The sequence below is a fragment of the Anneissia japonica genome, unplaced genomic scaffold (genome assembly GCF_011630105.1).
Source record: "Anneissia japonica isolate Jap-2015-1 unplaced genomic scaffold, ASM1163010v1 scaffold287728_len311106_cov174, whole genome shotgun sequence".
NCBI classification, from domain to species: Eukaryota; Metazoa; Echinodermata; class Crinoidea; order Comatulida; family Comatulidae; genus Anneissia; species Anneissia japonica.
In genome coordinates, this window is record NW_022700489.1 from 25,877 (window position 1) to 39,873 (window position 13,997).

Genomic DNA, 13,997 nt, shown 5'->3' on the forward strand with positions numbered 1-13,997 from the left:
TAAAAGCGATATGCCTAAATATGGTCATGATGACATCACACATGACCATATATAGGAGCATCATGAGTCTGGACAGAGTTTAAAGAAGTGGAAAGGTTGTTGGGCATTAGACAAGACAAGGCAGGAAAAGAAATTGTTTTTAGTTGTGGGAAAAATAACCTGTTTAACACATGAACTATGCCAGACAAGCATCTTAACCACCAAGATTCAAATCCACTCGACAGGACCATTGTAATACTCAAGATCAAGTTTTTGTTTACTTGTCCAGTAAAAAAGGTTTACATGAAATTCTTTTCCAAGGTTCAAACTTTAAATACAATAATAAAGTTGAATGGTGTTAAAACAACAGGTTATATACTTAAGATACAATTGATTAGTCAATAAAAACAAATAATATATCGTCATATGACCATGCAACGACAAAAATGATCTGCTGTGCATGTCTCGTCACGGCTGTCGGGTTCAGTGAATGCGTGCCCAGCTATACTGCCATTACTAGTCTTACCTATGCTCCGGAACTGCAAGTTTGATTTCTGCCATCATGTTGGCTAATGTGCTTACAGGCTCTGGATTCATATCACTACCAGATGTGGGCTTCTCCTCTGAAAAATTTGCATCATCTTTGATAGACCCTTAAAAAATATATAAATGAAAACCAAATGTATGAAAATATTATCATAGAGACAGTAACTGCACCCATGCTTAAATTTATAGTGAGCCAATAATCATCATGATAGCTGAAAATGTCAACAAACTTCATGTCACATCTATGTAAACATATGTTCAGATGCCTACAGTGACATCAAATTGTATGTATATGCAAAAAAATGTTCTGATATATTTAAAAATGCATGTGTTTTTTTCTTCTATAAAAAAACCTATAAAATAAATAAATATAATAAACTTTAACTTACTTGTAAATTTAAATGTTTAATAGGATACTTTGACATGATACTTCATATAGAAAAAAAGTTAAATAAAAATAATAAAATTTAACTTAAATGTAAATTTAAATGTCTAATAGGATACTTTCATATGGGCATTTTTTTTCCTTTTCATTATATTATGCTTTCTTCTTGTTCAAATGCTTGCTAATTATGAATCATTTCATCACTGACAAATATACATGGGATAAACATTTAAATTAATGGCAATTTCACAATTAACTTTAATACAGTTTAATGCAATTTTAATTTAATTTTAATAACATTCAGTGACATCAGAATGTAGGTGTATGTAGGATCATTGACATAAAGAGGTGATGCAATCATTTAAAATTAATGGAAATTTCACAATTAACTTTAATAGAGTTTAGTGTAATATTGGCATAAAATATAACCTTTAAGTATGGTGATGGGGTGCTTAATAAAAATGTAATTATCAGATAAAAATACACATACCTTGAAACTGCAGACATTTCCAGAAGGGTTTAATATTTGCAATTGTCTCTAAGATACTTTCCACAGCACTGCAAGAAACAAAAAATTATCTTTAAAGCTCACAATTAAATATAATTTGTATCTATAACATGACCTGGCAGTGGTGGTGCCAGCAAGGGGAAGGTGGTGGGGGGAGTGTCCCCCGTCGGGGAGAACTCCCCCTCTCCTCACCGTCGGAGACAAAACAAACAATTTGTCTGGGAAAACAAAAATATGTATATGTATTTTCTACATATTGTAGACCCAAAAATCGATTAAATAAACCTTTGATAACCCCAAAACTATCATATTTTTGGGGGGCTTTACCCCCGGAAAAAGTTAAGAGATTTTGAGCGACGTCTGACCACGCCTACTTTCTTTATTCAGGGACCTTGGGTTCCACGTCGGGCAAATACTGCTGGTGCCAATACTGTAACCTATCCCATCTATAACCAACACACATGAAAATGTTATTATTCATAAAAAAAAAATTCTTCAATTGAAGGAATGTCAAGCATTGGTATAAATACACCACATAGTCCAATTAAATACAAACATGTCTTTAATTCTTTTTGCATTTACGTTCAGTGTTTGTAAATTATATATTTAAAAATATTGTTCAATATATTTAAATGGGAATTAATAGTAGGAAAAACCAAATGAAAAATTTTGGAAAATAAGGGATAGTTAAAAGATCATTTGAAAATAAAAATCAATAGATATCTTTTTATTTATTTAGTTTTAAGTTTTATTACTATTCTTATCGAATTAAGTTTGGAAATGTAAGGTGATGTATTTGGATTTATACAGCGGTATAGCAACGTATCAAAGCACTCAAAGTGTGCAAGATATTAAAAGGGCTTCGAGCAAAAATGCCTACCGGTACTTGGTTAAACTGGAAATACACTTAAATGCAATTGTATTATCATAAATATCATGTTTATCATTCTTATCAATACATATGTCCCAAATTTCAACCTCGACTTGCTGCTAAAATTAAACATTATGTTTAAATATACAATTTTTAAATCATTTATATTTGATTGGTTGATTATAGGTCACATGACAAAATTAATGGTTCTATTTAATGAACGAAGTACAATGCACGGCTGAGAGCATTTTTTGTTCCCTTCACTGATTTCCCGTGCAAATTTACTTTGAGTCAATGAACTGCGACATCATGACAGATGTAATAAAAAGTAGGCCACACATACTCCACCTACACATCACCTGCAAAACACAGATGACCTGAGTAATAGGAATCCATCAAACAATATGACAAAGATCCTTATGCAGTAGGATAAAATCTTGTAGAGACTCGTTGCAAATCATGTTTTAGAGATAATGACCTAACTTGCTGGAACGTCAATAGTTTTTGAAATCTATTTTATTACACTAAAACTAACCTTTGTATATCTATACATCATGCTATGCCGTTATTTTCCCCATTTTCAATATTAAAACAACAATTTTTAATGATTTGGTGATGGTTTCTGCCTGAGAAATGCCAAAATCATAAACTTTGAAGGCTGATTTCTCAAATATTTCTCTTAACAGATGTGTGTTTAAAGGCTTGTAACTTCATAAGGAAATGTTGGATTTAAATGGTTTTTGTATCTACAATTGAATAAAATATTTTAATTTGATGGAACAATGCTAGCTTGTGTGTTGATTTTAATTGCTTTTGTTAATCCTTTATTCTGTATTGTGAATTTATTTTTTTTTTAGTTTTATTTAACTGTATGTAAAAATTGTATTGTGATTTTCATAAAAGTCTAAATAAAGAATGAATGAACAACAAATGTTCAATAAATTGTAGCTTTGTTAAATGGAACATTATATATTAGTACCTCACTGTCATATGATCTACTAACCAAACCATGTGCGGAGCGGCTCAAGCTAGCGCCAATTTGAAGGCTGTTGTTAGCAGCACCCCTTACCGGTTGACCTACTTGACTCGTCAACGGATTCATCAGTTTCTAACAGTTTAACCAACTGATAAACTGGTACTTTTTGACCTTTATTGGGTCATCTTCATTCCTGAAGATGACCCAATAAAGGTCGAAACATCGAATCATGGCCTCCCTTTCTTTATGCGGAGTAACATTTGTTCTATTTTATTTAAACTGGTACTGGTATGGGCATTTATAATGCACTTCTTCCTTGAAGAAGTTATAAAGCTCACTTTCTTTTTCCCTGGTCATAAACCAACCAATAATTACCGAAACTCTTTACTAGTATGCAATATAAAAACCAATGTCTTTATCAACAATAACAATGCACATTGGCTTCACCTTTCATGAGGTTGCTGCTGAGGCTGTAGCAGTGGACAACTGTCGCCAAGCAATGTCCTTGTAACCATAGCGATACCTTCAGCCAAACTCTCTAAGCAATAACCACCCTATTGATAAAAGAAATACATTTTATATATATATATATATATATATATATATATATCAAATAAACCAATGAATAGCCTTCATTCATACTAACAGCTGTAGCTTTATTTCAGTAGAAAATTTGAGTGGTACCAACAATCCACACATCATTTAAAAATAAAAAAAATGTGTATGTGTTGCATAAATAAGACGACCCCCCCCCCCCCCCCCCCCCCCCCCCCCGATTTTCGATCGTAATTTTCTATTTCAAGCCTCATTTTATATGCATGGATATAAGGTAATCAGTTTATCTACCATAATTTCAGACTTCCAGGAATCATTATAATTTAATGTCACTTTACATATACGATGTTGTTAAGTGGTTGCGCAAACAACAAAAATTAAATCATTTGAAGTACGTACAAGGAATCATTTTGAAATTCATGCATTCACATTTCCATTACTATTGTCAGTTATTATGTAAAGTATATCGATTACTGGGTCGAGTACTATTATCCGTAATGTTAACTCTGTGTATTATGAGCTAATAAACTCGGACATAAAAATAAGTTCCATATCATAAATGGGCCAATTACTTATATTTAAAAGATATTAACATGAAATCGAAAAATAGAGCACAAAAATTAATAGACCATTCTAATTGGCTGATCAATTTTAAGATGTTTTTAGAAAAGATAGCTGTAAACTGCAGAAAAATGAAATGATTCGCTGCGTGTCTCAATGAAGGTTGGTTATCTTAATTACTTTTCAAGATTTTTATTATTATTTTCACTATTTTATAGGATTTACATAGGGAACATATCCAGAAAACTCTCAATGCACTTTTTAACAGATTGGATAATCAATCATGCACAATGTTCGAATTATTCCATATTATATAAGCTAAAAAGCAACTGTTTATATAGAAAATTTAAAAAGTAAGAAGTTTTGACACTAGGACGATTCGATGAGGATTTATCATGTATATGATAAAAAAATATGTTTACAAATTAATTCAAATGATGTCATAATCATAGAAAAACCATAAAATTGTAGTAGTAACAACAATTTTATCTTTTTTCTATGATTATGACGTCATTTGAATTGATTTGTCAAAATATTTTGTCATCGAATCGTCCTAGTGCAAAAAACTTCTCTTATATCTTTTATTTTCTATATGAACAATTGCTTTTCAGCTTATTATTGTTATCGTTGCAAGTATAAACAGGCCTTTATTGATATGCTTGATAAAACTTCCCTATGGGTGGTGGTGTACCATGAATAGGCATCGTCATTTTCACTCTTTTAAGTCTCAGCACTCAAATAAGTATAACATCACCGCAAGGGGGTTTTTTACCAACGTTATTGTGATTGAACACCCAAACGCAGTCATCATTTGCATCATTGCCCACACACTTCTTTCCAGGGCAATCTACTAGTACGCAAGCTAATATTTTTATAATCTTCTCGTGCAAAATAGGAATTATGGGCAAGAAGGAGTGCTTATGGAGGCTTTCATGTCTTCGAAAAACTGAAACAACTTTCTGGCTGGAGAACCAGATTTTATCAAAAATATAATCTAAACAAAATTGCAGGAAAACCATTCTCCACAGCAAAATATTGTTACGAGACACTACATAGTATTTTGATATATAATGCTGTATACATGAGTATCTGGTTGTAGAGACATCTTCTTTTATTTTGGGTCCTGGGGGGAGGGGTAAAAGGTTGCCGACTGTAGCTGTATCCAATAAGCAGGTAAAAAGCGCCAGGTCATTGAATACAGAATAAATCATACAAATGTGCAGGCCTTCTGCACACCCGGGGGATTATTCAATTCCAGTAGCGTATATCTAGGGAGTGCACACTTCCCTTCAAAATTACTTGAGCCCCTCCCAGTCGCCCCCCCCCCCAAAAAAAAATCACTTACAAGTAGTTAATTAATTAAAATCTATTTCTGTCTTTTTTGTGTTTCTTATTGTGTTGGTTTTATAAGGACCCCATTGAAAATGAGCATGACTATCATCGGCTTAATGGGTAATCCTGGTGCTCATTTGTCTTGTATTGTTATGTCGAGTACCTAATAAATCAAATCAAATCAAAAAGTTCAATATTAGGTTGTAATAGTGATTACATTGGTAAGACTGATAGATACTTAATAACTAGACTTAAAGAACATTCTTCACGATCTGATGATGATTAAATAGTGTTATAAATGATCATATACACAACTGTGAGGCATTCCAATATGTTTTAGGTTTACAAGGTATACTTGAAAATGATAATGTAGCCTGTATAATGTATGTAATAAATTAGGTTTAATATTTTCTAATACTAACATTATAGACAGTTCGCAAAATTGGTCTACTGTATACTATTGTTTAAAGAAGCGTTTGCTCTACGTAGGCTACACCCATTGCTTAAAAATGGGTTGAAAGCTTCAAAGGAGCTTTCTTTGTTTTTGTAGGTAACTCTGATCAGTAGGGTAAGAATGCTTTGATCTTTAGTTTATTCATAGCTATGTCACCTACTAGGAGTAATGTTTTGATTGGTCAAACACTCTTGGTACTCTTGTGCATATAGCTTGCAAATATGGATAATTTTTCATTCCTGATGATGACATAATTAATGTTGAAATATTGAATCCCGACACGATGGCGTGCATTTCGATACTTGGAGTATGTATTATACTATCTTAGTAGTTAAAAATTACATAAAATCACCTTATTTTGAGACTTAGTGCCCCTCAACTGATCATCGAGTCCCCCCACTTCAATTTGTGTCCCCCACCATCAGCAACCCCATTTCAAGACTTCTAGATACGCCAGTGGAAGTATTCCTATTTGCGTGTAATCAGCACTACTAATTTAATTCCGAATTATTCACCCTCCTACCAGATACCAATTTATATGATTAGCTTTTGCTGGATGGACCACCCTCATTTAATATGGTTCAAATAAAATAAATAAAATGAGCATCGGTCTCAAACCCCCAACCTTTCAATATATTGAAAGGCCTTACATGCTGTGTCACACCCTTATAAATTAATGTTGTACAAATTCAACAATTAAATTTTAATACACTTTATAAAAAGTCTTAATCAAATCATAGATTTTAAATCTCAAGACCCTACATATATTGACTTTACAAAAACTTTTACGTTTAATCTAACAACATACTTCTACAAAAAAAAAAAAAAAAAAAAAAACAATTTAAAATTATATAGAATTTATAGAATTGATTATAGTGATATTCAAGATTAATTGTTCTACTTCATCATTTTCAAATTCAAAAAATGAGTTAGATTAAGAAGATATTACCTCTAATGAAAAGCAAATTTTACCATCTGCAAGCCCCATAAGCATGCTCGTTATGTGTGCGTAACATGCTGGACTGACATTAAATTCACCCTAAAAAAATGAACAAATAATGACATTCATCAACGAATAGAATTATAGAAGTTTAAAATACAAGTGTATCTGGCATATACATACTACTAGGAAAATTATCACACCGTGAGTTCCAATGTTAAGATTTTCCTTAATATCATTTATTTATAACATTAAAATAACTATTTAAAAAAATCTGACAAAAAATTCCTCAATATATTGAGAAATACACAAATATTATTATTTGATATTCACTTCAGGTAAAAATTCCCAATGCATTAAGAAAAGAATTTAATTTAAATTTGAGTTTATTGTGCTACAATGTACCACCTGCAATTCAACAGATGGAAATAAACAATTCTTTTAAGAATTCAATAACAAATTTTTACCTTTGGATCACCGATAGCTGCATCCATGCCACAAGAGACTAAAACTAACTGAGGATTAAACTGTAAGAGAGTACAAAAATGTAAAAATATGGAAAATTACACAATTAATTAAAAAATCATACTTTCATGTATTTACGTTAAATGATTTCCTGATTAACTCCATCTCGCCGTCTCCAATCATCCTCTCAAATCCTTTTTTCTGTCTCCAAATGCTGTACCAAAACCTACAGTCAATGTTCTTTTGCTTTTGCTACTGCCTATTTCTGGAACCAACTTCCAAATTACATAACTTCTTCCAACTCTAATTGCAACTTTCAGTCACAGAAAGGCCACTTGTTTTCTGGTGGCTTTTCACATGTGTTAGGCCTTGGATCTTGTTTGGTATTGGCACCATATAAATTAAAGATATTATTATTATTAAAGTTTAGATATAAAATCAAATCTTAAATACAAGCAGTAACCAACTCACATTCTGCTGTACACAAGCTTGTTAAATATTATGTTTTTTTCTTGTTAGACACGTACAAATTATGTATAGTGCTTGTGCTTTGTTGAATATGTAGTTATAGTTTTAATCTTCTATATGTCAGAGGTCACCAAGTCAGTTTTGGTATAGCATCACATCTCAAAAGTGTGTATTTCTACACAATTAAAATTTAAACATTTAATTTTAATTTAAGATGAGTAATGTGCTCTACCGCACACAAAGTGAGAGGAGGCGGTTGTTTGAGTTTAGCCAATAAATCGAGTGAAAAGGTGAAATAATGTTGTAAAATCTTTGGTACTTTCTTTGCATTTTGAAAGATGCACAAAAGATTATAATAAAAATTATTATTATTTGATGATCAAGCTTTAACAAATTTAGTGAGTCAATAAATGAATTAGTTCGTAATAATAACAATAACTTCAACAGTAATAACAACAACTACAACTGCAGCAGCAGCAACAGCAACGAAACCAATAAACAAAATTAAATAAAATTGCTCATTTTAAAATAAGTACCTAAGATGAACTTTTATTAATGGGTCACAGGTAAAGCAAAAAGAAAAACAAAATCTGTTTTCCGATATTTGCAGACATTGCTCTACAAAATTCCATATTTGCTAGCAGAAACTTAAGGGTATAGAAAGGACTACTTACCTACAAGGTTTTTTTGCAATTTGAACTTTACATCAAATTTTCGTGCCATGTGTAATTTGGGTTTACAAGAAAACTTTTTTCTTGTATTTTTATACTTTTGTGTTCTGTTTAATATTCTACTTCTGTTTGGACCATTTTGAAAAGCAGTACTGCGCTATTGAAAATGCTATCCCGTTGAAAGAAAGAATAAATATAATACTTCCCCCAACATGGACTGATCATGTTCATTAAAGCATGGAAGAATTAGTATAGACTAAACTAATTCCTCCATGATTAAAGCAACGCTAAATTTTCTATGCAATTTTCAATCATGCTGAAGTTTCTTTCCCATGCAAAAATTGAAACAACATTTCATTGACAAGCCCAAGATGACTCCAGCAATGAATTTAATGATCTGGAAACGTCAACTTGCTTATCACTCGGCAAAACCGATGCATCATCATGGAAAAGGAGAAGTAAATCGAGCCAACAATTTGGTAATAGGAAAAGACTGTCTACAGATCATTTCCAGTTGATGATTTACATCAACTCTACTCTGATATAGACATATTAAAATTGTCTAATAATAGCATTAATATATTTAAACAAAGCATTTTTATATACAACATTGAAATTGATCATAACATTGGAATTGAAATGTTACTATCTCTTGGATTTTGGATTGCTGATTTTTTTTTTTTTTCATAAAGACACTGTGTGGGCTAAAAAGCCATTATTTCTGATTGGATGGAATTACTTGCAGGTGACCTGCAAGGAGAAAAACATATTTTGACTACTTTTAATGATGATTGTTACTAAAAATATTAGTGATCGTAAGCCAATAAAATCAAATATATTGAAAATCACTCTAATGAGTGCTAAAAACAGTTAAGTTCAAGTTTGGCTTATTGCGACTTGTTATATAACATTAGAATTCCATGTGATGCTCGCTCAAATCGGAATTTTCAAGTTCGTAAAATGTATTTCCGTAACTGTCTTCAGATTTCCATAGTGTGTAGTAAATGAACAATGTTGGTAGCACCCAAACCTTGAGTGCAAGATATTTGTTGCTCAAAATTGCACGTACAGTTGTAGAATTTTACAAAAAACATCTGTAAATAGGCAAAATTTCAGCAGCAACTTCATTAGGTCTCACTACAGAATTTCCATAGTGCTTAAGAAGTCCGCTTAAATAAAAAAAAAAATACAACAAGGCTTTACTATGTCTGTTTCAACAACAGAACATAGGACTTTTCCACTTTGCTTTAGTGAGAAATGAAGTTGAAATTGCAACAAAAACAAAAGTCATTTAAAGCTATAATGTTAAAAAAAAAAACGGAAAACCAATATAATTTTAATGAAGTGGAAAAAAAAAAGAAAAAAAGGAAAAACAAGCAAAGCACGGAAAAATTCTAAGCATGGGAAGTGAAGGCCAGAAAAAAACAGTGCAAAAAGATAGGAAAAATATATGCAAGAAAAAAGGGGAAAAAAAAACAATCAGAACAAAAACAATGGCCTTTCCCAGTACTGCTGGAGTTAATTCTCACACCATGGAAATATGCATTGTACAATCACCCTCTTCCCCTTCACTTCTCAATTAAATGATACCAAGTTGGTGCACCAACGGTCTGTAAAGTTGTTTTCACCCGTGGTAATATGTAGGACTCGCACAAGAACATGAAAGAATGTATACAAAAAAAGAGCAATAAGATAGGCGAGTCGAATGGCCGAGCGGTTAGTAGGGGCGCAGCAACGTCTAGTCATAATATCGGTGTCTTTATTATCGGTGCTGGTTCGCCTATGGTTCTGGTGGTAGAACAAGTCTTCTGGGATAGGACTATACACCGTAGGTCTAGTGTACACTTTGGCTTATTTGCCAAGTACATCATTTGAGATTATAAAACAGAACTCAAAAAAAAAAATATTTACTAATTTTACTAACTTCTTTAAACACCAAGGATAACCCATGAAAGTCTGAAGAAGACTTATTTCCAGTGGGGTATTTCTGGTGGTGCAGCGTTCTGTAATGTGCACACGGGCTTAATGTGGTGGATGACGATAGTTGTTAGTACCGGGTAGCACAGACACAAAGGGACCCTTAGGGGTGAAGAAAGTCATTGATCGAGTTCCTAGTCCACATTATCAAGCGCCCTGAGCATGTTACATTAGATAGATATGTGCGCTATATAAAACTACACTATTATTATTTTTATTAAGCTGAGAATTAAATTGATCCTGGACCACTTTCGAAGCCTTTTAATCGAAGCTCGACCACGGCCAGATTGCTTTCGTCAAGAAAATCTGACCCCTCGTCTGGGGCATCGGCAACCTCATCGGGGACCTCGATGATGACATAATTAATGTCGAAATATTGAACCATCATGATGACGTCATCATCATTCCTGATGATGACATAATTAATGTCAAAATATTGAATCCCGAAACGATGGCTTGCATTTCGATACTTGGAGTATATACTATCTTAACTGAGATTAATCAGTGGACCTTTCGGTCTCATAATTTTCATACTCAAAAATCTCTATCTTCAATCCATTCCCAAAAATTGAACAATCATTCAGTGTCTCAGAAAATACTCTACAAAATATCAAATCAGAGCTTGGTTTTTTCACAGTTAAAATATTCTGGATTTATAAATGTTAAATAATTGACAGAATTTACAAGCAAAAGGGTGAAAATACAGTCATTTTAAAAGAAAATGAAGATATACTGTACCTCATATGCCACCGGAAGGATAACTTGTTGGAAGGCTGCCAAGTATTCAGTATCACCAAACCCAGCCTAAGAATTTAAATTAGACAAAAAAAAAATCATATATTAAACACTACAATATTAAATTTTGATGTCATTAACAATAGCAACAACAACAACAATGACACAAATAAGCACGACAATAAAAAATGACAACTAGAAACAACAAGTAACATCAAACTTTTCCTCAATAAAACAAAGAGAACAAGAACAAAAACAAAAATAAGAATAATAATAATAACATTAACAAAAATAACAATAAAAATAACAACAGCAACCAACAAGTTATTAATTGATATACCATGCACTTTACAGAACTTTTGGAGGCTTCAGTGCGGCGCTTATTTCGAGAGTGCCACTTATTCAAGAGAGGCACTTTATAAAAAATATTGTCGTGGGGCTTTCCATGCCTGTTCTCATGTTACCTATCTCACATATTCCCGTAGTCCGGTAGGCCTATCATAGGTCGAAAATCATCGTAAATAAACGTACATATATAAAGCAATGCTTGTGCCTTCATTGTGTTATTTATTCATTTTAACACTGTACACATTGTATTTAAAACCCTGATTCTCAAAGTGTTTCATTACACACAGGGTATTATATACTCCCGATTAAGCGCTGTAGCGTGTATTCGAGAATGGCACTTAGTGGAAAAAATCAGGTTTTGGGGCTGTGCTTATTTGAGCACAGCGCTTATTCAAGCATTGACAGTAACGCACATACTAGATGGCTATAAGTCCATCAATCAATCAATCAATGTAACACATTCTAAACATGTAGTGTGATTGTTTGCCGATCAAGATTTGTTTCCAAATATCAACCTCATAGTCTCAACAATGGATAACGAGTACCTTAAATTTATCACAAGTTAAATTTACTTTGGCCAAAAAATATATGGTAGTACTTAACATGGAATTGCCCACAAGCAGATGTAATGATTACAATAAAATTAAAGCAGAGACCACAATTTGACAAATTTTAACCGTAAAAACATAAAGAAATAAAATTGTAAAGATTTTGAATTAAATTTATTTATAAAGACAAAATCAATATGAAGTGAAAAATAGAAGAGTTTAGTTAAAGTAATTACATATTATTTAAATGTTATAATATACTATAAATATATACTAAGATAAATACACAAACAAATAATAAAGAAATCTATATAAATTCTGGTCACTACTTGCTTGCAAGTGGATAGGAATGGAATACAGTAAAACACATTAAAATGAAATAAAACAGGGTATATTGAATAAATGTATTACAGTATATCCATTTATGTCTTGTTAAAGTATCATATCTTTGGTCTTCATTCATTTTTTAAATATTTCTTTTCTATATTAGGTTTGGAAAATAATGTTAAAAAATTTTAGCCTTTCTAATTGCATTATACTCCACTCCTACTCTATTAAAATATGTGGTTTTATATTTCATTTTAAGAGGGAAACTATTATGGCAGAGATATTCTATATGTTTGAAATCCTTCCGGTAAATTACTGTTGCAAAATGTGGGGAAGTACGAAACATTACTGTAAATTATCTGAAGTCTGAGATAAGAAAACGTTTATTTAATAATGTACCTTTTTTATTATTGTAGTATAGCCCTTTTTGGAAAATGGAGCATTTGTTAAAGAATATGCTCAGCATGAAAATCCATTTGAAATATGTACAATAAGTAAAATAAAAAATAACAATTATAAATTTTACTTGTGACATTATCAATAACTTTACAATCTTAAAATTTTTAAAACATTCCATCCATGAGAATGTACTAAAAGATGATTGACTTATAAAGCAATTATTGTAAAGTTGCACTTTACAATAGGAACAATTACTTGCCTTTAAAACATTTTTTTTGAAAACACAAATGACAGAAATTATATTTTTATATGCAGACCAAAAAAAACTTGTATTTTCTTCTGGTCACTCAACTAAGTATACATTTTTATAAAGAGCCCCATCTATTGACAGACTGGGTCCACTATCTAGAAAACCTCTTTCCCTGATAACACAAACATGCAGATATCACTGGGGCGGATTGGGGGGGGGGTACATGGGGAGCACTAGCCCTCCCCACCACCCAAAAGAAAAAAAAAATTAGAGAGGAAAAGAAAAGAAGAAAGAAGTGAAGAAAAAAGACAATGGTATTGATACCTCTGAAAGCGTTGTAATTATATTTATTGTATTGAGTTCATTTTGCAATTGACTTCGACCCCCAGACTTTTTGCTTGCACCTCCAACACACATTTTTTCTAGATCTACCGCTATATCAAATAACAAATTATTTTGCTGCAGTATCATGCAAACAGCTCATGAAAATGTGTTAATTGAAATTTAAAACATGTTTTATGTCAATGTCACTATAAGAGAATCAGGACCATATAGCCTCCTTCAGTTCCATACAGCTGATATAAAGAATATGACGCTACTTTACACAGATATGTTACTGCAATATTGTATAATAATATAAAGTATGTATAATAATAATAATTTGCATAAATTTTAAACACTGCAGCTGCAATGTACGGGTTA

The 13,997-nt window shown here is 32.0% G+C and overlaps 1 protein-coding gene across 1 annotated transcript in view; it reads right to left on the bottom strand.

Annotated features, from left to right (window-relative positions):
• The window catches only part of LOC117103333 (histone deacetylase 6-like), a 77,421-nt gene that overhangs the window by 18,595 nt on the left and 44,829 nt on the right, over nt 1-13,997 (bottom strand). Inside the window, exons 13-18 of the mRNA XM_033243872.1 lie at nt 11,427-11,492; nt 7,575-7,634; nt 7,117-7,206; nt 3,713-3,819; nt 1,401-1,468; nt 506-632 (exon numbers count right to left, since the gene is read on the bottom strand). Coding sequence (XP_033099763.1) covers nt 506-632; nt 1,401-1,468; nt 3,713-3,819; nt 7,117-7,206; nt 7,575-7,634; nt 11,427-11,492 — 518 coding nt within the window. The remainder of the gene's footprint in view (nt 1-505; nt 633-1,400; nt 1,469-3,712; nt 3,820-7,116; nt 7,207-7,574; nt 7,635-11,426; nt 11,493-13,997) is intronic.